This window comes from Podarcis filfolensis, assembly GCF_964270895.1.
Source record: "Podarcis filfolensis genome assembly, chromosome: 1".
Taxonomy (NCBI): Eukaryota; Metazoa; Chordata; class Lepidosauria; order Squamata; family Lacertidae; genus Podarcis; species Podarcis filfolensis.
This window is the reverse complement of record NC_139604.1, coordinates 72,862,458-72,885,324: the sequence shown is the minus strand read 5'-3', so window position 1 is coordinate 72,885,324 and position 22,867 is coordinate 72,862,458. Positions and strand designations below refer to the sequence as shown.

The following is a 22,867-nucleotide window of genomic DNA, read 5'->3' as shown; positions in this document are numbered from 1 at the left end:
TCTGGTCCGTTTCTCAGCACAAGAATAATGTTTTGGCATCTTGTACACTGTATCTGTGTCTGCATATCTGGAGGAAACATCTCTGACATAAAACTGTCCTTAACATGAGGTCATTTTTGGAAGTCTTCTACCAGGTGCCCCCAGAAGATGGCATTTTTTCTTATTTTTACTTTTATCTTACTTTTACCCTGCAGGAGCAATTTAGCCTAGCTCTGCGATTGAGCTGTAAAACGTCCACCAAGAAATCTATCTACACACCCAGACTGCATCTTTAAGATCCATTGTAGGCTATTACATAACACGTGCATTTTTTAATCTCTTTTAAAGGACCAAGAAACAAAAGAAACACAAACAGCATTAAGTAAAATATATGTGTCCTTGTTATCTGTCTATTTTTCCCCTCATGTCTATTGTTGAAAGAACCTTCAAAGGCGATTTAAAATATGACATTAAAGTAAAGGCTATACCTTTACATGAATTTAATAATCCAAAAGGAATTAAAGGATGATGATAATTTTGAGATAATACAGTTTCACTCGTTGAATGACAAAATCTGTAAGCACATACAGTATTCTGGTAACATTCAGTTTATCTAAATGACTACATGTTTTCACTTCATCTAAATGATTGTATGTAAAAACCAACCCACCCTTGTATCAATACCTTTTCTGCAGACACAGCTTATAGCCTTCAAGAGGTATGCCATCCTGCATCACAGCTCTGATTGGATGACCAACAGCTAGGCTGCTTTGTACCATAGCTCGACTTAGAATCATTCCAGCCTTTCAATGAATGGGAAAAAAGGTTTTGAATAAGTTAAAAGAACCAGAAAATTCAACAATGTGTTACAAATAGAGAGGTCATTATGCCTGGATAGCTCAGGATATTAACAGTTGGAGAAACTGAAACACTATCCACAACTTAGCAGTCAATGAGCCCTGCTCAGAACCAGTGATCTTCTGTACAACAAGGGTGGCATTTTACAGTTCAGTGCAAAATGGAACAGACCCTTGATATCTTCATTTGTCCTTTTCCTCTGCATATTTCACAGTGCAACGATTTAGGGTCCATAACGTGTCACTTGCTATACTTATAACTACAGAGTTTACTTGAAATATGTATGCACAGGAAAAAAGTTCAGTGAACTGCAAAGATTGCAACAAATCTAGAGCCATTGAGTCAATTTAAAGTTTTACCTCAAGTCTAAAAGAATGTTGGTTAAACATCCTTAAAGCCTATTGTTTATATAGATTTATATACAGAAATAGATATATATACAGCAATTCTGAAGCAAGTAAAACAGCTGTTGCAGGTGCAATCTTTCATTGCTTGTTACATTTTAAAGGCTGAAATCCTAACACTTGCTTGGCAGTAAGTCCCATTGAAAACAAGAGGACTTACTTCTGAGTAAAAACAGCTAAGTCTGGGTTGCATTACAGATTTTAATATTAGCTATCAAATGCAGGGCAATTGTATGCCATTTTATATGCAACTTATCTATGGTTCCTGCTTGCAGAGGACTCTAGCCACACCACTGACAGGCAACACTACCACTGACAGTGACCCCCCCCCCGAAATGGGACATTTGGGGGAGGGATCCTAGGCTGGTCCAGCTCCCAGAGAGGGGGGGTAGGCTGTCTTCCTTCTGTCCTAGCTGGTGCAAGCAGCAAGGTTTCATATGGAGTGCTGGCTCTTCTGCCTTGCAGCTCCCAACTTTGTCCAATAATTGCTTTTAATATTGTTACAGTGATGCTCACTCCCTTTCCAAATATGCAAGCAATGAGTTTTTTGATATCTCAAAAGGGAACAGTGTTGTTATGCTACAATTCAGCTCATGGTGGCAGCTGACTGCAGTCAATTCAGCCAACATATTATAGTTCAGCACAGAGGATATAACCACAATTAACAGATTAATTTGCTCTTGGCTTTGATCATCTAAAGGTAAAGGTAAAGGGACCCCTGACCTTTCGGTCCAGTCGTGACCGACTCTGGGGTTGCGGTGCTCATCTCGCTTTATTGGCCGAGGGAGCCGGTGTACAGCTTCCGGGTCATGTGGCCAGCATGACAAAGCCGTTTCTGGCGAACCAGAGCAGCACACGGAAACGCTGTTTACCTTCCCGCTGGAAGGTTTATCTACTTGCACTTTGACGTGCTTTCGAACTGTTAGGTGGGCAGGAGCAGGGACCGAGCAACGGGAGCTCACCCCATCACGGGGATTAGAACCGCCGACCTTCTGATCGGCAAGTCCTAGGCTCTGTGGTTTAACCCACAGCGCCACCCGCGTCCCTTTGATCATCTATGCCCCATCAAAGTCAACTCCATTTGTTTTCACAACAAACCGAGAAAGGTCATGGGAGACATGGTGTAATATATGCATGGTGATCTTTGTTAGTTGCGCAAGTTTTACTTATTTTAAATATTTAACTCAAAATCCCCAAAAGTAAACTAACAATCAGAACAAATCTTTTTGCATATCAAACATTTGAATCCATTAATACAATGGATGCTCTGCCTTTTCACTATGGTACCTTTGTGATCAGCCACATATTAGACAGAGGCCAGTGTGCTATGTCGAATGTCAGCTCTCGGCAGCCATTTCTTCTGGGAGCATCTTTCTTCATCTTTTCCATGTTAACTGACATGAGAAGAACCATCTGGGAATCAGCCTACACCCAGTAATAGAATGAACCATAGAACTTTCATTGATATGTTAGCATGGTAACACTGCAAATTACCAATAGAGAAAATTCTGTGTAACATTTCCTATTACCGTAACCCAAATCAATTCTTGCAACAATCATGAAGAAATAGTATGCTGTTATACTGCCATTGAAGCAGTCTTGCCTCCTACATTTTCTTCATTAGGGACAAAAAAATACATATGCCCAAAACTTCACTCAAAGTGCAATCCTTTCCATCCCTATTTAGAAGTAGTGGGACTTACTCCCAGGTAAGTATTATAGCATTGTGGTCTAAATATGGGTACTAACTCTGAACAGGTGAAAATGTTATTGGAAGGGATGTTAGGATAAGAGCAATGAGCCACCTTGCAGGGTTATAATTGTAATAACAGACACTGTATACGGATCATTTAAACACGCCAAACCTTTTAAATAATACTTAAATATTAATGCTTTTCTGAGCTACTGATCATATTGGAATGGCATATTCAAAATGCTATCAAAGACAAAGAGCAAAAGCAGAGTTGGCCAGAAAGATACTCAATTTGCTCTTACCTGTTAGCCAGCTGCTGCAGTACCGAGAAGAGATACCCCATCGTTTTTGTACAATGGGGCCTAATGTTCTGCTAATCCCACACTAAAGGCTGAGGGACTTAAAGCCACACATGTACTTGCCCTCTCCATTCTAAGTTGTGATCAGAGGCAACACAACTGTGTGGAAGATTGTCATAGTTGGAATTAGCGACAGATATCATTAGGATGTGTATAACACCTGCTGTAAGTCCCTGTGTCCTCCTAGCAATGCCACTGGCTTTAATCTTATCACATTTGATTTTGTGGTGCAGTGGGGAGGAAACATTGGCCCCTTTGTATTCATTTGAGGTTGGCACCCAGCACTAATACCATGCTGTTCTTCAAGAGATATAATGCGGGATATTACCAAAAAAACATACACCCCACCAGATAAAGAAACAACACCACATCTTTCTAACCCAGCTTCAGGTGATTTTATAGTTTCCACAGTGTGTGGAGCAATGGTGTAACAGGTACAAGGAATCACAACAGGAACTTTATTATATATATTTTTTTCTTTATAACTTTCCTTTTTTATACATATCCCATGTTACTGAACTGGAAAAGCAAGGCAAGCTGTATGTCATAATACGTTTTGCCCCATAGAACAAAGACAAACCTTTTGATGAATATACTAAACTTTTAAATAACACAGTATCTGGCAATATCTATATATTTTTGAAGCCTTCACCAACAGCATAATAAAAATAATAGGTTTGGACAATGGCTGCCAGTAGCAATAAAAGGAAAGAAAAAAGTGTTTCCCATCACCCACAACCATAGTAATAATACTTCCTGCACCACATTATTACCACATTTTTAAAGTAATTAACTAGGGCTGAGTGGGAAAGGGGATAACAACTTTTGCAAACAATTTCATCACAATGAACAATCACTTTCTTGTTGTTGATTATATAAAAAAGAGGTGAAAGTATTCATCTATTCTGAGTGAGAACAATGCTTCATTAATTTGGTTTGCCAAATTAGCATGTGCAGAAATGTGAATGAGTACAGTACACAGTATTGCCACATTATGTGATCCCTCCCTGGCCCATATTACCCAGGAAGAAATTGCGTTAAGGGGGGGGGGATGGCACCATACAGAACCAGAAAGGAATAACTGTGGTAGAAATCAAGACTAACACTGCAATCCAAACTCCAATGGCGCAGCAGCGGCCACAGTCCTGCCACTCGTACTGGCAGAAAGTGGTGTGTGTGTGTGTGTGTGTGTGAGAGAGAGAGAGAGAGAGAGAGAGAGAGAGAGAGAGAGAGAGAGAGAATTACTGCACCAGCCTAGAGCTGTCAATGGGCAAGTGATGGCTTGGTATCCAGGGATTCCTTGTTCATTTCAGCCCCCAGAATGTCAGGAGCTCATCCTACACCCAAGTAGGACCCTGGCAGAGACACATGCCTGGCTGGCATGTTCTCTCCTTCCTGGTCGATCATTCGGGAGCTTCCAAAGCTTTCTTCTGCCCGAACATCACAGCGACCAATGCCAACAGACATCGGCAAACTTAGGGATCTGCAGAGTTTGCTCAGTCTGCGTAACAGAACTCAGTAGCTCAGCATTTGGCTAATCTAAGTTTATTTACATATAAACACTCACGGAGCACTGCAACACGGCTCCCTCTCTCTCTAGCATCAGACAGCAAAGAGAGAGAGAAAAGGACAATAGTCCCACTTCACAGAACACAGTAACACAAACTTCCTGTCTCCGTCACTTCCCACTCTGTGGAGTCAAAACATACAGTGTCATGTGAAAGACAACAATCCCATGACTGCAATCACGGGGAATGAATCTTCAACAAACACCATGTTCAACAGGAATGGGGAGCTCCATACTTGCAGAGAGGAAAAGGCATCACTTCATGAGAAAAGGCCTAAAGTTGACAGAGTAAGGTGTGACCATTCCACCTCTCCCCCAGAAAACAGTAAAGAGGGAATTAGGATTGCAGCATTCTCATAATTTTTGATAAATAAATTTCTCCCCAACACCTCCCTCCTCAGAGTGGGCAAATGATTCATATGGAGACCTGGTCATAACATTTCATTTGAAATACAGTAGAAATTGGGGGGGGTTGCGTCCCAGGGGTACCATGTAAAGGCAAACTTGTGTAAAGTCAGAATGACTCCCTGGAACAACCCTGGCATGAGAAATCTTACCTTCTGGAGTCAGCACGAGATCTTCTAGGGCCAGGCATGGCCAAACTTGGCCCTCCAGCTGTTTTGGGACTACAACTCCCATCATCCCTAGCTAACAGGACCAGTGGTCAGGGATTATGGGAACTGTAGTCCCAAAACATCTGCACGGCCATGTTTAGGGCCATGCAAGATCTTGTGAGATCTTGCAAAGGTGTCCAGAACCTACATGTGACCTACATAGAACCCAGAAAGCAAGGTGGAGAGCTTTTAAAAGATCAAAGCCTCCAATCCTATCCTCCACACCTCATGAATTGCTTATCTGCCAAGCTTTCTCTTTCTTTTACTCATTTATCCACAAGTATACATAGAAATAAAATATAAATTATAAAAATTGCAGCATATTTTATGCAAAAAACCAAAAACAAAACCCGGGAGATTCACATTTAGCATATTTCACTGCATATGGACTTATTTTTGGAATAAAACTTTCTGATCCTCTGAATCAGCTTTAGCTATTACATTGCAAAAAGTAGTTTGTCTTGCAGCAGTTGTTCTGCATTCTAACCCTACCAAAATGGAGTACAGTCTGCACTATAGACTGATCCTATATGATGCTGCCTCAGTGCAATGTTTCATAAGATCACACCTTATGCCCAAAACAAATGATTGTGCTAGACCTCTAGGCCAGCTTTCACTACCCAAGGACTGTTCAGATGTTTCAGACTACAAATCCTATTAGAGCCAACATCACACACCCATGTTGACTGGTGCTGATATGAATTGTAGTTCTAAACATCTGCAGAGCACCAGGTTGACAAAGGTTGCTCTAGTCAATGGTAAATGCAAGTTCTCACTGATAGATGGACTGTAGACAGACTGTGTGCTCTACAGAAGTTACAACAACATTAATGGAATTTGAAGATGCAAATATGCATTCATACTATTAAACATTTTTTCCTCCTTCAATAGAGCAATTTTAAAAAATTGTGATATAATTAAAACTACCCTCTACTTTTATTAAGAAAGTACCTGTGTCCTCATAGCTGAAACATATTGAACAACCACAAGGACACCGCTCTAATGCTGCCGTTATCAACACAAAATGCCAGCAATATATCCTAGGTCATAGATACATGGCCTAGCTTTCTCAACAGTGATAAAAGAGCAACAGGCTGTAATTGTCTGGGTTATCTCTATCCCCAGATTTACGAATGTGGATTATATGTCACAAATTTTACTCTACTGGAAAGGTTTTGCCTGTCAATAAAAGATTAAATATAACAGTCAGGGGTTGAGCATTACTATCTATACCTGACAGCAATCTTAATGTGTGAGTATCCAGAACATGAGACTTTTGCCTTTTTAGTGTGTAATCCTCTTAGCATCTTGTACACCTCAGTGAGCTTTAACATTAGGACATTTTTTTAAAAAATAAAATACTATTGGTATCTGCCCCTGTGCCTTGAATTTTGCTTTCAAAAATTGCTCTTGAAGGTATCAAATTACTATTCACAGCAAAGGGTTTACTCTCTTGAAACATAGCTGTTGCTGTGCCTTCTAAACACATATTAAGACATCAAAGCCTGACTATATTCAAAACTGGTGTTAATGTTTATGCTACTTAAAATATTTGTTTCTTTGGTTTCGCCTCGTCTTTTATTTTTCTCTCTCAACACAAATTAACCTTAGTTATCCCATCCTACTTATACATATAATCTTATACACTATAATTGTATACAGACTTTTGTATTAAAATGCTACTTTATCTGGAGTGTGCCTATCCAAAACAGCAAAGGTGTACTCATTTTACGGTGCTGCTGAGCCACAATTATGTCAAAAGCAAATCAGAAGCTAGATACACCATGTTTATCTGCAGTAAACAATGAGCTCATATATCCAAATAGGATAAAAGAGTGGGGTCACATTGGCTATAATTCCAAGAGGAATGGTCTACAACTATACACTTTTGTGTTTGGTTTCTGAAAGTAGAGATTAGAACAAAAGAGGGAGGCGCATCACCTTGATCCCTAAAATCACATTTTAAACAAATTTGCCTTCTACTAACAAACAGCACTACCTTTGATGCCCTGAGGATTGTGCATAATTAAGGGAGAATCTCACAACTAGTTCACCAAGGTGACAGGACAAGGGAGACAGAGCCCAGTTCTGGAATTATACATGGAAGCAGTTAGCAAACAGCACCTGCTGGAACAAGTTGTCTCTTCCCTATGACCTGTCCAGGGTCCTGAAAGATCTAGCTCAATCACTCTTGCTTTCTGCTTCAGCTTTTTGTCCTTTAATGCGTTGTTTTTCAACCACTGTGCCGTGGCACCCTGGGGTGCCTTGAATGATGGTCAGGGGTACCGCAGGCAACACTGGCCTCTGTCCCTCTTTCTTTCCCTCTCTCCACTGATGCCCTCTTGTATATCTGCCTCCCAAAGGCTTGGACAGCTGTTCGTTGCAGCAGCCTTGGCTACAAGTTCCACAGGCAAGTGGTGCCTCTGTGACTGGCTAGGGGGTGCTGGTTGCTAGGAGCTGAGGCAGCCTTGGAGTATGCAAGCAAGTGGGTGAGGAAGCCCAGCCCATCAGCCTGCCAGCCCTTGCTGTTGGGAATGGACAGACAAGTCTCAGGCCCCTGTGGGGCAGTGTGAGGAGGCACCTCTCTCTGGAACATGGGGGCAGCTCAGAGACCAGGGGCAGTGGCAGCAGCTGCCCAGAGGACTCCCAAGGAGAGGGGAGAGGAGAGGACGCTGAGGGAACACTCCACAAAGGAGAGTGTTTTAGAAAGGGTGAGAGGCTGCCAGCTCTGCAGGCAAGGGGTGACATAACTGGGCTCCACAAGGGTGCCAAAGAACAGTGTTCCCCAACCTTGGGCCTCCAGCTGTTTTTGGACTACAACTCCCATCATCCCTCGCTAGCAAGACCAGTGGTCAAGGATGATGGGAATTGTAGTCCAAAAACAGCTGGAGGCCCAAGGTTGGGGAACACTGCCATAGAAGGAATGTAGTTGATCAAGATAGTCGTGGATTCAAAAAGGTTGAAAACATCTGCTTTAGTGGATTACATATTTCCCTCCTTACTGCTCCCCACTTGTTCCAGGCCACTTTAGTCCTGCTTCATTAATTCATTTATGCATAGACCACCCTCTAACAAAGTTATCAATAAATAAAACAATTCAAAATAAAAACAAAAACGACAAAAGTAGAAAGAAAGCATAAAAACACAGAGAAGAAAAACATGCTAAAGATAAGGATTAGGTGGCTTGGAGAGAACACAAAACTTTGGGTGTAATTCAACATTGTGCTAGCTTGCCAGATGGAATAAGCAGGCTTTAACATATTGGATACCTATAAAAATATATTCAGAATATATTCTCTCAAAATTGAACTGCCTTCCTTAGGATGCACATTCTAATCTCTTTTGAATCCACAACCCAATTCACATTCTGGATCAATCAGCATTACAGTACAAATGCATCTTATGTGGGGGTTCAGTTCTGGGTCGTCCAAGTCCCTTTCACCCCATTCTGCCTCTGTTGCACCCCGTTTCACCGCCCACCCTGCCCCCTTTGCAGCACCAAAAATGACACGTTTGCGCAAGGTTGTGCGCGACTCTAATGCACACGAGTGGGGAGTCGCCTGTATACCCAAACCCTTGGAGCCATCCACACAACTAGTGAGCGTGGGTGTGGAGAGAGAATCCCCTGTACCTGCAGAAGCTGTGCCCAAGACAGAGAGCTTAAAAGCTCTTTTTGCTCTGAGTAACCCAAGTAGATCAGGTACGATAAGAGCTTTTAAGCTCTCTGTCTTGCTTGTTGGGCAAGTCCTGCTCTCAATACAGGCTCTGGGAGGCTAAAGATGCTCACATGAGATCCCACAGGCACTCAGATGCTACAAAAAGATCTTTTAAGCCCTCCAACTTCCTCAGATTTAACTTGTACATTTTCAGTGAGCCTGCCTTCAACTGCATATAGTTGATAATGTGCAATTTAAAACACACATAAGATGTGGCAATACCCTTTTTTCATATACATATACATATACATATATATATATATAGAGAGAGAGAATATTCCTAGAGGGCTGAAACATTTGCAGATCATAATAAAAAATGGTGCTTTAAAAAGAAAACCCTCACTGCTCACCTTATATTGTATAAAATGGTTGCCTGACTCCACAATTTCCGAGGTTTGACATTCCTCATGGTTTGTGAATTGAATGTTATCTGGAAATCCAGCACAAGCTTCCCAACTGAAATGAGCAATAAAAAATTATTGTCATTTGAGAAGAAGAGCCCTGCAGGATGAGACCAATGGCCCATCTAGCCCAGGGTCCTCTTCTCTCATGGCCAACCAGATGCCCATGCAAAGTCCACAAGCAGGACCTGGGAATTGCTTTAATGTTTCTTCCAAAGTATAATGAGGATTCTAAATCAGCTCTCTGCAAGTTTACTTAGAGCAGTTATACTATACTGCAAATTTCTATAATTCCTCGCAGCCTTCCAAAAGGAAGAGGAGCTGAAATTTTAGTAGTCCAGGATTAAAAGATCTCAACTGGTGACAATTATTTGTATTCTTAAAAGCCAACAATAAACTGCAAAGACATATGCAATCACGTTGAGTTTGGTACGAAGGTAGGTCTGCTCATATAGGGACAATCCCAGTTATTATTGTCTCTCTAATGCATGGCAGTATTTTATTCCATATAAGGGAAGAGCTGCCAGTCACAGGGAGGGTAAGTTACACTACTGTGGTTGGCTCAGAACCTGCCTACAGCCCCTGACACTGGATGGCTTTGCCCTGACAGCAATTGTATGCACACGCAATGCACATCTTTCTATAGATTGTATAGACATACATTATATCCCCTCCCAAGGCACTCTGCAATTTTGGGCATTTGCACTGCTCATAGCCCTTTCATCATAGTGACTAATAATTGTAAGGTCCTAATGTTAACTGCATAATGTGCATTGCTATCAGCCAAATGAGGTGAGGCAGTGACCAATAGGAAGAGTGGCTTTTTAATGGTGGCACCCCATTTGAGGAATACCCTCCCCAGATGCTTCCCTGGGAACAACCTTGACTTTTCATCACCAGGTAAAGTCCTTTTTATTTTCCTCAGGCTTTTTCATTTCGGTGTATTTAAATTCTTAACAGTATTTAGTTTCTGAACTTTTAAAAAGGAATGAAGGAATAAAGTGTGTGTGAAATAGTTCTCTTGATCCAAGTTTTTGTGACTATTATTTGATATAAGAAAGTGATCTTTTGGCCATTCACATTTTAGTACATTAAAAACAAATGGCTCAGCTAATTTTAAATCAACATTGTTTACAGCTCAATTCTATGCATATTTACTGAGTTCCATAGTCCTTACTCCCAGCTAAGTGGGCAATAGCACTGCTGCCTTTGCACTATGATGGGGTAGCCAATCAGATGTGTCCGTCCAGATCATCATCTTCCATTATCTCTGACAACTGGCTATGCTGACTGAGGCTGGTGGGAGTTGGAGGTTTGGAAGGCCACAATTTAGCTACTCCTGCACTAAAAAAGGGACAATTCCATATTCAAATTAGCCACAAATTATTAAGGAGAAAGTGCCATATCTTCACATCTAAATCATCCATATATTTAATGGAAGTTGGAGGTTTGCTGAGTGTACTCCAAAGTAAATAGCAACTAATGTGTTTTGATGCTAAAGCAAACTGTGTTTGCTTATAATAGTTATAGCAACAGTTGCAATACACACCAACATGGGAATCCCCCCTCCCTTCCCCCTCCCCAACAATTTTAGTGCTTCAGAAAACTCATATAAATGTACTTGTCACATCCAGGCAGTAAATCAACTGTGGGATCCAGAAGTGTTTTATAAATAACTGTGGTGCCATTCTTTTCAGCTGCAGTCACTCTGTCAAAGGTCAAACTCAGGACAGGATTTACAGGAGACCTGAAAAATGGAAATATTGTCAAATATGACCTTTGGTGGGGGAGGGAAAATAAGCTGCAGAACCAGTCATTATATGTATATGAAGCAGCAAGCACAAAAAGTTAGTAAAAATGAATTTAGCAACAAGAAATTCAAATCTATACCTCCATCTGTTTGACGCTAAGAAAAATTAGTAATCTTGTAGCTACTGCCCTATTGAAGTTCCAGTGCTTTCATGTTGGGAATTAATTCTCACTACAAGCTAGCTTGTCATCTTTATTAACCTATAGTTTATAAACAGCAAGGAAATTGAATTATTCCTGGAATAGTGAGTCATCTCCAAGCAGAAATAATTGTTGGGGAACAAAGAAAAAAGAACTAAAACCAAGGTGATCATCTATGAAAGAGAAAATACAGTTGCATTTAATGAAGAATAGGGCACATGCTCACACTGGTGATTCTCTTAAACTATGAAGATAAAATGGAGAAACGGGGGGGGGGGTCTCCTTTCAGCAGAAACCAGGTAATAAGGGAGACAGCATTCCTCCTATAGCACTGCAGATTCTCTTTCGCTCCTCAGTTCTACACCTTCATCATTTCTGAGGACTGACAGGCTGAGCATAGTGTGTGGTGCAAATTACGAGGTTTCGTTATGTCAGAGAAGATCCAATGTGGTTCTGACTTGCAGTTTTCCAATAGGGCAAACATGCTCTAAATTGTATTAAAAACCTCACAAGACAAGCATCAACTGGTGAGTAGTCAAAAATGTGAAACAATTGTAAGAAATTGTTTGGTGAGGGGTCTGTAAAAGTAGTTGACTGATAGTCTTCTTGGAAGAAAGGGAAAGGGATTTTCTATTACTGGGAGAAGCTGGCTGGAGTAGGGCCACCGAGACTGGCACAACCCAAATCCCTAACTGAGCATTTAGATTATTGGAGGTGACAAACTTTGAAGGAAGGAATAAAGGTAGACTATAAGAACAATCAACTAAGATTATCTCTGAGCAGTTGTCAAATCCCTAGTCAAACATCCTGTCATGCACAATAGTAAGTGATGTAATATCTGGCAAAATAAGTCTGGAGATTTTGTGAATATGCTCATGGATTCATCAATTCTCCACTTAAACTGCTGAAAGCTTTTGATGACTATGACAAATAAACAGGACTTTTCCTTAGAGAAACCAAGAGGTGAGCTACCTTCTGTGGAAGGTATGAATTAGCAAGGTATGAATTGGCTGACTAGGCAGAGTCAAGGCAGCAGCCCTCCAGAAAGGACAACAGCATCATGATGAGGCCAGAATTCCCTGTAATCATGATGTCAGCTTGCCTGTCATGCAACCGTAGACAGAGTAAACAGAGAAAGAGGCTTGGAGCATTGAACAACGAGAGTCAGGAAAACTGCAAGAACTTTCACAACAGAGACATTTTTGGATGAAGAACTTTGTGGTACCCCAAGGAGAAGGTGGAAGCTTCTGCTATCCTCTTACACTTACTCCACCAAGGACAGGAAAGTACAGGGTGGGTTCAGTACCTCTCACCTGTGCACCCACTTTTTTTGCTAAAACTCCAGACACCCTATTCTATACTTTTATACGACTGAGACAGTACTAGGTTTTAACAGATCTGCCAGGTTAACTTGTACTTTTGGGTGGTAGCCTAAGATTGTGGGAGAGGTTCGGCCTGTATCATTACTAGCACAACTGTATGACATCTGAGAGACCAGCAGACAAGTGTACAGATTTAGCAAATGCAGCTAGCAAAATGGCACCAGTTTCATAATTATTAAAGGGATGTGCTGCATGTAGCAGTAGAGTTTGTCTCACGTCACAAAGTGTTCATAGGCTACACCACCAGCTACATCTGAATGCATACGTATTAATAGCAATAGTGGATTGGATGGAACGTCTTCAGACTTAACGTCCAGTAATTCTAGCAAATAGCAAATAATTGCTCAGGCTACTAAAATGCTGTCTGCTGTGAATGTTTGTGGCTATGATAAATGTTAACTATGCTGTCTGTGTGTTTGTATCACACTTCCGATAGAATGACCGCTCCCCGCTTAAAACGGGGGGCGCCCTTTGCGTGGACGCGCACAGCCCCTACATCTGGAGCGGCTCCAACAGCATAGGCTTGGCTTTGCCTTCCCTCAGGTGGGATACCTGGAGGTCTCCGCCTACCTCAGTCAGTTGTCCAATCCCACCTGGGGGAAGCGTTGCCAAGGAGACCAGGCCAGGTAGGGGAGGGATTACCTGCCCACACAATAGAGGGAGGATCTTACCTGGGAATCCTCACTTGGCTAAAATGCTGTCTGCTGTGAATGTTTGTGGCTATGATAAATGTTAACTATGCGGCCTGTGTGTTTGTATCACACTTCCTATAGAATACTATTTGGAGATGTCAGTGATTACAGAACATGGCCAGTAGGAAAAGCTTATTTGCTGAAAAGAGGGTAGAAGTTGTGCCTGCTCCTCAATGTGGTGTGTGTGTGTGTGTGTGTGTGTGTGTGTGTGTGTGTGTGTGCACGCACATATAAGCAACACACACATGTAAGCAACATACACACGTGTGTGCACAGAGCTACGTGGCTTTTTAAAACATATGTTGGATTTTATATAATATTTTACAATATTTGACCATGGCCAAATGAAATAAAGGAATGAAATAAAGGAATGAAATAGACTCAAGAATCTAAAACAAACCCCACCCCCAAAATTCCTGATGGCGACAGAAGGCAGAAAACTGAGACCCCGTTTCAATGAACCTATGTCCTTTACAGGAGTGTTTTGAAATACTTCCCGCGGTATTAACATAGGACAAAAGCATTCTCGTTGAAAAGAAGAGGACAGGCCTGTTTGAAACTATGTAAAATGAAGATAGAAATACAAAGTTTCAACAGCAAGCTCCTGTGTCGAGAAATTGGTGCTAGAACATATGTGACATTCCCCCCCCCAAAAAAACTAGATAATCTCCACAGAGATGAAATGACACATGTGAAGCAGCCTTTATGCCAAGATCAAAGAAAGAGTGAAGGAAAGTGCTTTTTAACAGGGTGATGTAATAATCAGAATTATTGATTATGATCAAATAATAAAATTCATGCTATTTTTTCTTAAGATTGCATATCCATAGCTTTAAAGCTAGCATGAAAATAAAAATCTATAATACCTATTTTTCTACACTTCACGTGAGTTTGTACATTTGCTGCATTTAACAGCACCCTGTGTACAGTTATACTGTACATTTCAACCTTATTTTGTCTAAATGGTTCTTTCATACTGCAATGCCAATTTTCAATAAAGCAGCAATGCATCTTGTAGTTCTAGGTCCAATTTGTGAAGCAGCCTTGTGGACATGACTTCAAGTTAATTTTGGCAAAAAGAGTCCACTATATATTATAATTTCAGCCTCAGGTATTACTATTCAGGAGATGACTTGCCGGCAAACAACATTTCTGAAAAGACTCTCTATTCTCACAAGGGGAAACAGACACTCCTTCAGAGAAGAACTGCTGTTCTAAATCTGTGTCAACACAATTACAAGGATGTAAACTATACATAAGATACTTTATAAACTTAATAGTGAGCCAGATTCCAGTTTGGTACAAAGAGAATTAAATTACCCAAGTACAAGCCATGTTACTCCTTTTATAATTGAAAAATAATTCATTGTGAAATAAATAAATATTTTTAACATGATCAGCATGAAGACAAATGTTCTTATTCTGAACTATATAAATATATGAAGATCATTCCATTCTGCTCAGTTTTTGGAGTGCACTTAAGACTTCTGCTCTCAAATTGTTCTACTGTGCCTGTGCTTACATCAAGTTAAACTCACTGCTGCTCATAAAATGTCAAACAATAGATAAGTAAACAACCTTTTACAATCAATCAACTATTGAAACAATGAATCATTTGCATGCTTACAAAACATAATGCCAAGAAATAATTTGAACATATAAAAATAAGGGGGGGGGAACTATCTAAAAAGTATGATGAAAATGACATACTCCCCCCCTTAACACAAATATTTTGTCCTTATGGAGGATTCATTTCCAAAGAATTAGAGCTGCTGTTTCGGTTCACAATTTTTTGACAGTGCTCAGTATTAATATTTCTTAATCCAAATAACATGATTAACAGTACTATAATAAATCACTACAACTGAACTGTATATAAGAATTCAGATAAGAAAAACAAGAGAAAAGGAACATTTTAAATAGAATAAATTGTTAAAATTTTGAAGTTTTATTTCCCCTTTCACAGCCACATTGATCCTTGACAATATCTTTATAAGACAATTTAAATTTGAGAAGACATGCCAGTTTCTTGCTTACCATAATTACTTTGTAAGTAATCATTGAAGATACTTTATGTGAGAATGGCTATCATTTGTGAGCAAATCTTAAGGTATGCAGGTAGGGTCTAATCAGAATATTATTTATTGACATAAAGGATGTCATTATAGAAAGGAACCCTTACCAACTTCTGTATATCATATAGCATATATAAGCTACATGCTCTTGTTGCAGTATTCTACAGGGAATTGAATTTGGCAGTAAAGTTAAGGCTCAGGTATTAATTTTTGTTTTATAAATTTTAATCTTTGTTTTAAAAACAGTGTGAGGTGGAAGAAAATAGCTGTATAATATTCATCTGCAGTGCTTAGTATCGTATTTTTAACACATTGTATATATACTTACAGCCTTTTCACTTTTCATGCTAGTCATAAAAATAATTTCCCAGATCTTGAGTATTATTGAGGCTACAATTCCATGCACACCTACATAGGAGTAAGCCCCATTAAACATTGCGGAACTTACCATGGCACAAACAAGAATCGGGTTGTGCTATGATTGTACCAATTAAAACAAAGGAAAGGGCAATTATATTGGGTTCTACAAATTTCTTATCTCTTTATAAATTTACATAAAGTGTCTGGTATTTTTTATTCAAAAATGTAAACAAAGCCAGTGGAAATATTTTTCGGTTCATGGGTGTGGGTGTATATCCATAACATGAATAAATAAAAGAAATCGTACATTGCAGGTATAGCACATCAAGTATATAAGCATCCATGGCTTGCAGTTGAATAAATAAATACAGATATATCTTACTATAACACTTCTGCCACACACATAAAGAACTAACTTTTTAGGATATATGTGCTAGTGAAAAATTAATTCACTTCATGTCTATTACAAGAAAAACTCTGAAATACACTAATTTTTGCTTCTGGAAGTAACGATAATTGTGTGGATTTTTTAAAAGCCCATTTCCTGAAATGCTACAAATAAATTAACTATTGCATGGACTTGGTGCCTCCCATTTTTAACTATAGTTGGTCAGATTTTACAAGTTTTACCAATTTATTTTTCATTCTACCATCACTGGTGCTCAAAAGGTTAAGACTTTATTTGTGAAAACATAGAGCAATAGTAGGGAATCATGTTGTCTACAGCTTCATAAATCTTGCTTAAGATCCTTTTCAATTACCATCCATTTCTCCTTTAAAAAGGGACAAAAAAATAGTGGAGTGGAAACAGGTCAGGGCAGTCTGTGACAATGACAGTGTGATGGGCTTGGACCCCCTGTGGTGTTTCCATCTGCTATCATTAAGGTGACTATTCAGACATGAAAAAATCCCTCTTGCTGTGCTGACAGGCAGACATCAAGAACTATGACAAGGCATTAAGACAGAAAGTCAGAGACAGAGATGTCATATTCCACAAACAATACTGTCTCAAACAAGACCTCTGAAATTTTGTTGGAGTTTACAATAAAAATAAGAGGGATTTTACTTGGAGGTTATCAAACTTCCCTTTACAGCAGTTTGACAACACAAAGATTGCTGACAGTCACAGAGCTAAACACTTTGCTCCTACCTGTAATCTTCACCATAAGAAACCCAAATTTTTTGCTCGTTCTGCAGTAAAAGTGGGTTTTTAATTTCTTGTCCAGTCTCGTCAAAAAGCCGGGTCGGAAACCGACTGAGGCCTGATGGTTTGAAATCTGCTGAATGTTGAAGCCTTTGGTGAATCATGTGCTGTACCTGGCGATGGAAGATATAAAAAATAAAATGGGAACATCTGTAATAAATTGTTTGTACTCCATAACCAGTGATGTCCAAACAAACGATAATTAAATTCATATAGAATGTTAAAAGAAGTGTGAAATGACTGCAATGTTTATCTCAGTGTAAAGTAACAAAATGAGCACAGGCTTTTAACCAGCAGGGGGTGCAACAGGATTATGGTTGAGCTCTGACCCCTTGGCACACAAGCTGAAAGCAGATGTGACAGTTGTACAGAACAAGCAGTTAGCTTCTACATACTGTAACAAGCTTTCTTGATAAAGGTTATGTTTTCCCAGTCCACATTTGGAGCTACATTTTGCTGCTGTTTTTACTGAGCTTGTTAAGGTCTGACAATTACTGTGCTCCCCACCATCCTCCTGCCAAACCATTGATGATCAATAGCTGAACAGGGATAACGCAAGACTCATTTAACAATTTCAGCGCTGTAAAAATATACACTGAGGCATGGTAAAAAAAAACCCCACCACTCAAGCCCCAAACCATGCTCTCCCAGAGAAAATAGCGCCAAGCAGCTTAATTCAGTGGAATATTTAAACAAAGTATGTTTTGCGAGACAGTTCAAAAATCCACCCTGAATTCATTTGAATTTTATACCTTAAAATATAAAAATTCTCCTTTTAAGGAACTTTTAGAAATCTATTATGTAGCAAACACTAGTACACTGCACATTCTGTGATCAATTTTCCATTTCATGGCATCGTAATGATGGCTCTAAATATAGTCACTTCATTCCACATGCCCCTCCTAGTTGTCACTCTTCTCTGAGTGCAGAAAGCTCTTTCCAGTAGATTGGTTCATACTCTATTCTCCTTTGCCAGCTTCTGCAACTGAGCATATCACAGAGGCCTCAGATACATGACCATATTGTGACAGTATTTATAAAACCAGTGGTACACCCCCAGTATTATTAACAGCTGTTGGAACCATAAACATGACACAGTAAAATTATCTCTTGCATTAGTGCAAGAATTCCAATAATAATAAATACTCACAGCAGTTAAGGAAACATCACAATCTACACAACAAATCACTGATCATGTTCTTCCATATCTGGGATTTATCTCTTTCAGAGATTACCATATCATCTATGGCATACCATCATGTTACTCTGTCAATATAGTTATAAATCTCCTGATTTACTCCTATGATCAATAAAGGGGGGATATCAGTGGAGGCATTTGGCTAAAGAATGGCTCCCTATATTGGCTCCCTATATCATGATTTGAGGCGTCCCTCATTCAAATCTAAACTCAGCCACAAAGCCCACTAAATTTTCTCCAACAAGCTACTAATCTTGCATTCTTAGCTCTCTTTCATCTCTCTTTCATGCAATATAGAGATAATAATACTAGTCAACTTTACATGGTTATCCTAAAGATTACAGAGATATTGGGTGAAATCTGGTGGTGTTCACATGTAACCAAAATGTATTTCCAGCTGTCCAATGGGAAGGAACCACAAGGATCATCTAGTCCGACTCCATGCAATGCAGGAATATTTCACTACTTACGTGGGGTTGGTAATGTATTTGATTCATTCAAAGCTCTTCAAATACAACATACTCTGACAGAAGCGAAACAAGTGAACAGTCACATCTCAATATTTTAATGGTTATTAAGTTAGCCTCTACATGTGAGCACAGAGAAACTGCAAGAATCATAAATAGAAAATATGCTATATGTGGGAACTGCAAAGTAAATCCCCAGAATGAAAGCTTCAAGTCATTCGAATAAATGTATGCACTTAGGGAAGTATTTCCTAGCTTACCCTCTCCATAGCAGCACTGGGTTGGTCCCCAGGATTGATTTCCATTTCTTTTCTACTGATGTAAACAAGAATCTCCCCGGTATCCGTGCCATTTTCATACACCTTCAAAAATAAACAGTAATTAAGTAAATGTTATGCAAGTTATATATCATGACAATCAAAATGGCTTACACTAATCAGAAAATTCAGCATTCACTTATGAAGAGGTACCAAACCATCAGCTCTCACTACAAAGTACATTAGTCTGGTGCACATAAAGGGTTTTTTGGTTTTTTTTACGTCATATTGGATGTTAATACTAGCTAAAACCAAGGAAAATTCCCTCATTCTACCAAAAATGTGTATGTGTGTGTTTTCATAATGTTCACTTGAATTTTCACCTACAAATACATGGAAAGACTACTTGTCTAAAGGAAGCTTAAGGAAATGTGATCTATGTAAATGCTTACCCTGGAAATAATTTAGGATTATTTCGAATGTTAGTCATGTTCTACATATAAGACATTGCTGAGCAGTGAAAAGCATGAAAGAAGCATGGAGAGACTTGTGGCCACTCTTCCAGTGCATGTACGATAGGTGAAAAATGCAAGGGTGCACCCATTGCGCCTGAACACATTTTTATGCCTCACTGAAATGTTCCAGTTCTGTTGCATTCATTTTAAAGGAGCTTCTGCAAGAGAACTTCCTGGTGCATTGTGCCCTATGGGTCAATCCCTTTGTCTCCTACTCACCCAACAGGGCCCTTGGATCACAAAGGGAACTCACAGACTTTTGATGACTAGTATGGTTACCCAATGAATTAGATGTTGGTCAGTTAACTGCAATATACTGAATAAATGTAAATCTATTAAATAACTAAAAAGGAAAAAAAATACTTAGTTATGAGAATATTGACAAACCATTGCGATCTGTATTTTTTGCTGTAGTGCCGGAATGAGAGCAAGACTGGCATGTCTAGCAACGCAAGAACGGCTCCCTGAGAGACAGTGGGGAGAATGATGCCTGCCTTTCAAGGCTTTCTTGCATCTCATGGAGTGTGTGTTGAGGGCTACTGTGAAAAGAGTGGCCAGGTGTTCCTCATGAAAGGAGAAAGAGAGGCCCAAAAAGACTGTGTTCTTCATCTCTTTGCATTATCTCCCTTAATGCCAGGGAACTCACAGATGCAGCTGACTGGGTTTCAGGAGATGTGGCCAGAATACTCTGCATGAGACCTGAGGGTCTAAGGATTCAGGAGCCTTCACAGTACCAGAGGTGGGCTTTCCCAATCTTGCTAGCCTCCTCACTCTCAGGGGAAAGAGGCAATACCTTTTTCCAAGATGGCACCTGCTGCCTGCATTTTTGTATACACTTATAGGCAAAAAGGTAAAGGACCCCTGGATGGTTAAGTCCAGTCTAAGGCGACTATGGGGTTGCAGTGTTCATCTCGCTTTCAGGCCGAGGGAGCCAGTGTTTGTCCACAGACAAACAGGCCGAGGGAGCCGGCGTTTGTCCACGGGTCATGTGGCCAGTATGACCAAATGGCTTCTGGCGCAACGGAACACCTTGATAGAAGCCAGAGCGCACAGAAACACCATTTACCTTCATGCCACAGCGGTACCTATTTCTCTACTTGTACTGGCGTGCTTTCAAACTGCTAGGTTGGCAGGAACTGGGACAGAACAATGGGAGCTCACCCCGTTGTGGGGATTCGAACTGTCAACCTTCCAATCAGCAAGCCCAAGAGGCTCAGTGGTTTAGACTGCAGCGCCACCAGCGTCCCTATACACTTGTGTATTGCATACACACACATATCTGCTCCATGGTTAGTTTGGGAGCACCTTTTAAACATTCAAAAGGCCTTTAACCAATCAGCTAAACACTACACTCATAGAAATTACCCATTTCTAGATAATGGGTTACTTTTGACTGAAAAGTGCCAGTATATATTATATCATGCTGGTAAATAGCCACTTGACTGGTCACCTGTGGCAAGAATTGATGCTATGTAGCCAGGCAGGGAATCTATATACAAATCATTGCATTCAAAGGACAATGGCTAATGTAGCTATGTGTGTGCAGGGGAGCTAGTATAAAAAATGGGCTAGTAAAAAAATACTGTAGACTTATAAATGTATTTGCAAGACCCTGTTATACACTAAAAAGCACTAAAGCTAAATGATTCCTACTGGCTGAATCAAGTCAACTGGAACAGCACACTGCTGATGATTTGGTGAGACATGGGTTAGAAATGGGTTCTAGGGGTAGGCATATAGGAAAGTTTGCTTTGTGTCAGTTGGCACTGCATGACTACAAGTTAAAGAAAGAGCATCAACAGAAAATAGGTGTCATGTGCTGCAGCATTTTTGGTGATCTCATCATTTCTCCCTTCTTGCAAACTGTGCATAGCTGTGATTCCCTACATTTTCTGTGCAGATAATTGACTGAAGAAGCAGCAAGGAGAAGCATCCTTAGAGATTAAGTGCTTTTAGTCAAAGAAACCTGCATCTGCTACATATACAGCTTTAAAAACTTATAGGGCATATAAAATAGCTTTACTATAATCTTATCTAAACAAAGTGGGAGCCAGAATGCAGCCCTGTCTCACTCCCCTGGTCATCTCAATACAATCCGAGAGCTGACCCTGCAGCCTGGGGATATATATGGCCTGTATATGTATATGGCCTGGGGAAGAGATTACTTGTACATCTAACCAATGAGGAGTTTATCAGCCCATGGGTGAAAAGTATGGCCAGAAAAGCCACTTTGATTGGACTGTCACCATCCCTTTTGTATCAACTGGGCTATGAAACCGCCATTGTATCCAGATCCAGATCCAATGTAATCTGTGGCCCGATTGCAGCTGGAATCCAATACAGGCATGACTTTCAGTTAGCCTCATATCTTAGGAATTTGTCCGTAGCCATCTATCGGCGTTTATTTACCAAAGCTAGATTAAATGAATTTCCATCGGAAGTTCTAAATGGTAGACAGAGGCATCCCCTACCAGAACAGGCTTTGTTTATGTTCTCAGGACGTCAATTGCATGAACCATATCCTACTGCATTGTGGGCAGTAGGAGCAAGCAAGGGATCAACTGATCAAACCCTTACTAGCAAATTTGCAGGGAAAATCTAAAGCTTCCCATATTAAATACCTTCTGGAGGATAGGTCAAATGATATTACACTGACTGTGGCAAAGTTTCTTTCAGAGGTCGCAAGAAACAAAGACCATCATGCTCTAGACATAACGAAATGACTCCCTCTGTCTCTTTTGCCTGTTGTTTGGTTGTTTTAACTGTATCGTGTTTCAAAACTGTTTTGTAGGTCTATGGACCACAATAAAGATATTTGATTTGAAAATATTACCTAATAAAAAGTTTATACTTTAGAATTTGCATACTATATAAATAATTAGCATGAGATGCCTGTTTTCTGCAATTGCCAGATTTTCAGTGCAGAGCTGCAGGAAGGCACAAAAAATAAAATGGAAATATAGAATGTATGGCTATTTTTATTCCTGGTGAGAAAGAACTCTATCTCTGGGGCAAACAAGAACAACAGGAAGACATGAGATCAGCCAACTTATATAATATCAACTCCTATCCAAGAGTATGGAAACATCTACTATTTGGGACCACACTTTCGTTAGACATCTTAAGTCCATTATCACAGACTTTTGTAAGAAGTGAGATTACAGGAAGAACACTGT

General features: G+C 40.0%; 1 protein-coding gene across 9 annotated transcripts in view; it reads right to left on the bottom strand.

The window, feature by feature from the left end:
* The window catches only part of DCDC1 (doublecortin domain containing 1), a 246,272-nt gene that overhangs the window by 119,610 nt on the left and 103,795 nt on the right, over window positions 1-22,867 (bottom strand). For all 9 annotated transcript variants that reach the window (XR_014544058.1, XM_083597408.1, XM_083597406.1 and 6 more), the window contains exons 11-16: window positions 19,180-19,281; window positions 17,201-17,367; window positions 11,213-11,338; window positions 9,541-9,646; window positions 2,529-2,666; window positions 664-782 (exon numbers count right to left, since the gene is read on the bottom strand). Coding sequence is in view for 8 of the 9 variants with exons in the window: in XM_083597408.1 (XP_083453534.1) it covers window positions 664-782; window positions 2,529-2,666; window positions 9,541-9,646; window positions 11,213-11,338; window positions 17,201-17,367; window positions 19,180-19,281 (758 nt within the window). In the remaining variant the exon portion in view is untranslated. The remainder of the gene's footprint in view (window positions 1-663; window positions 783-2,528; window positions 2,667-9,540; window positions 9,647-11,212; window positions 11,339-17,200; window positions 17,368-19,179; window positions 19,282-22,867) is intronic.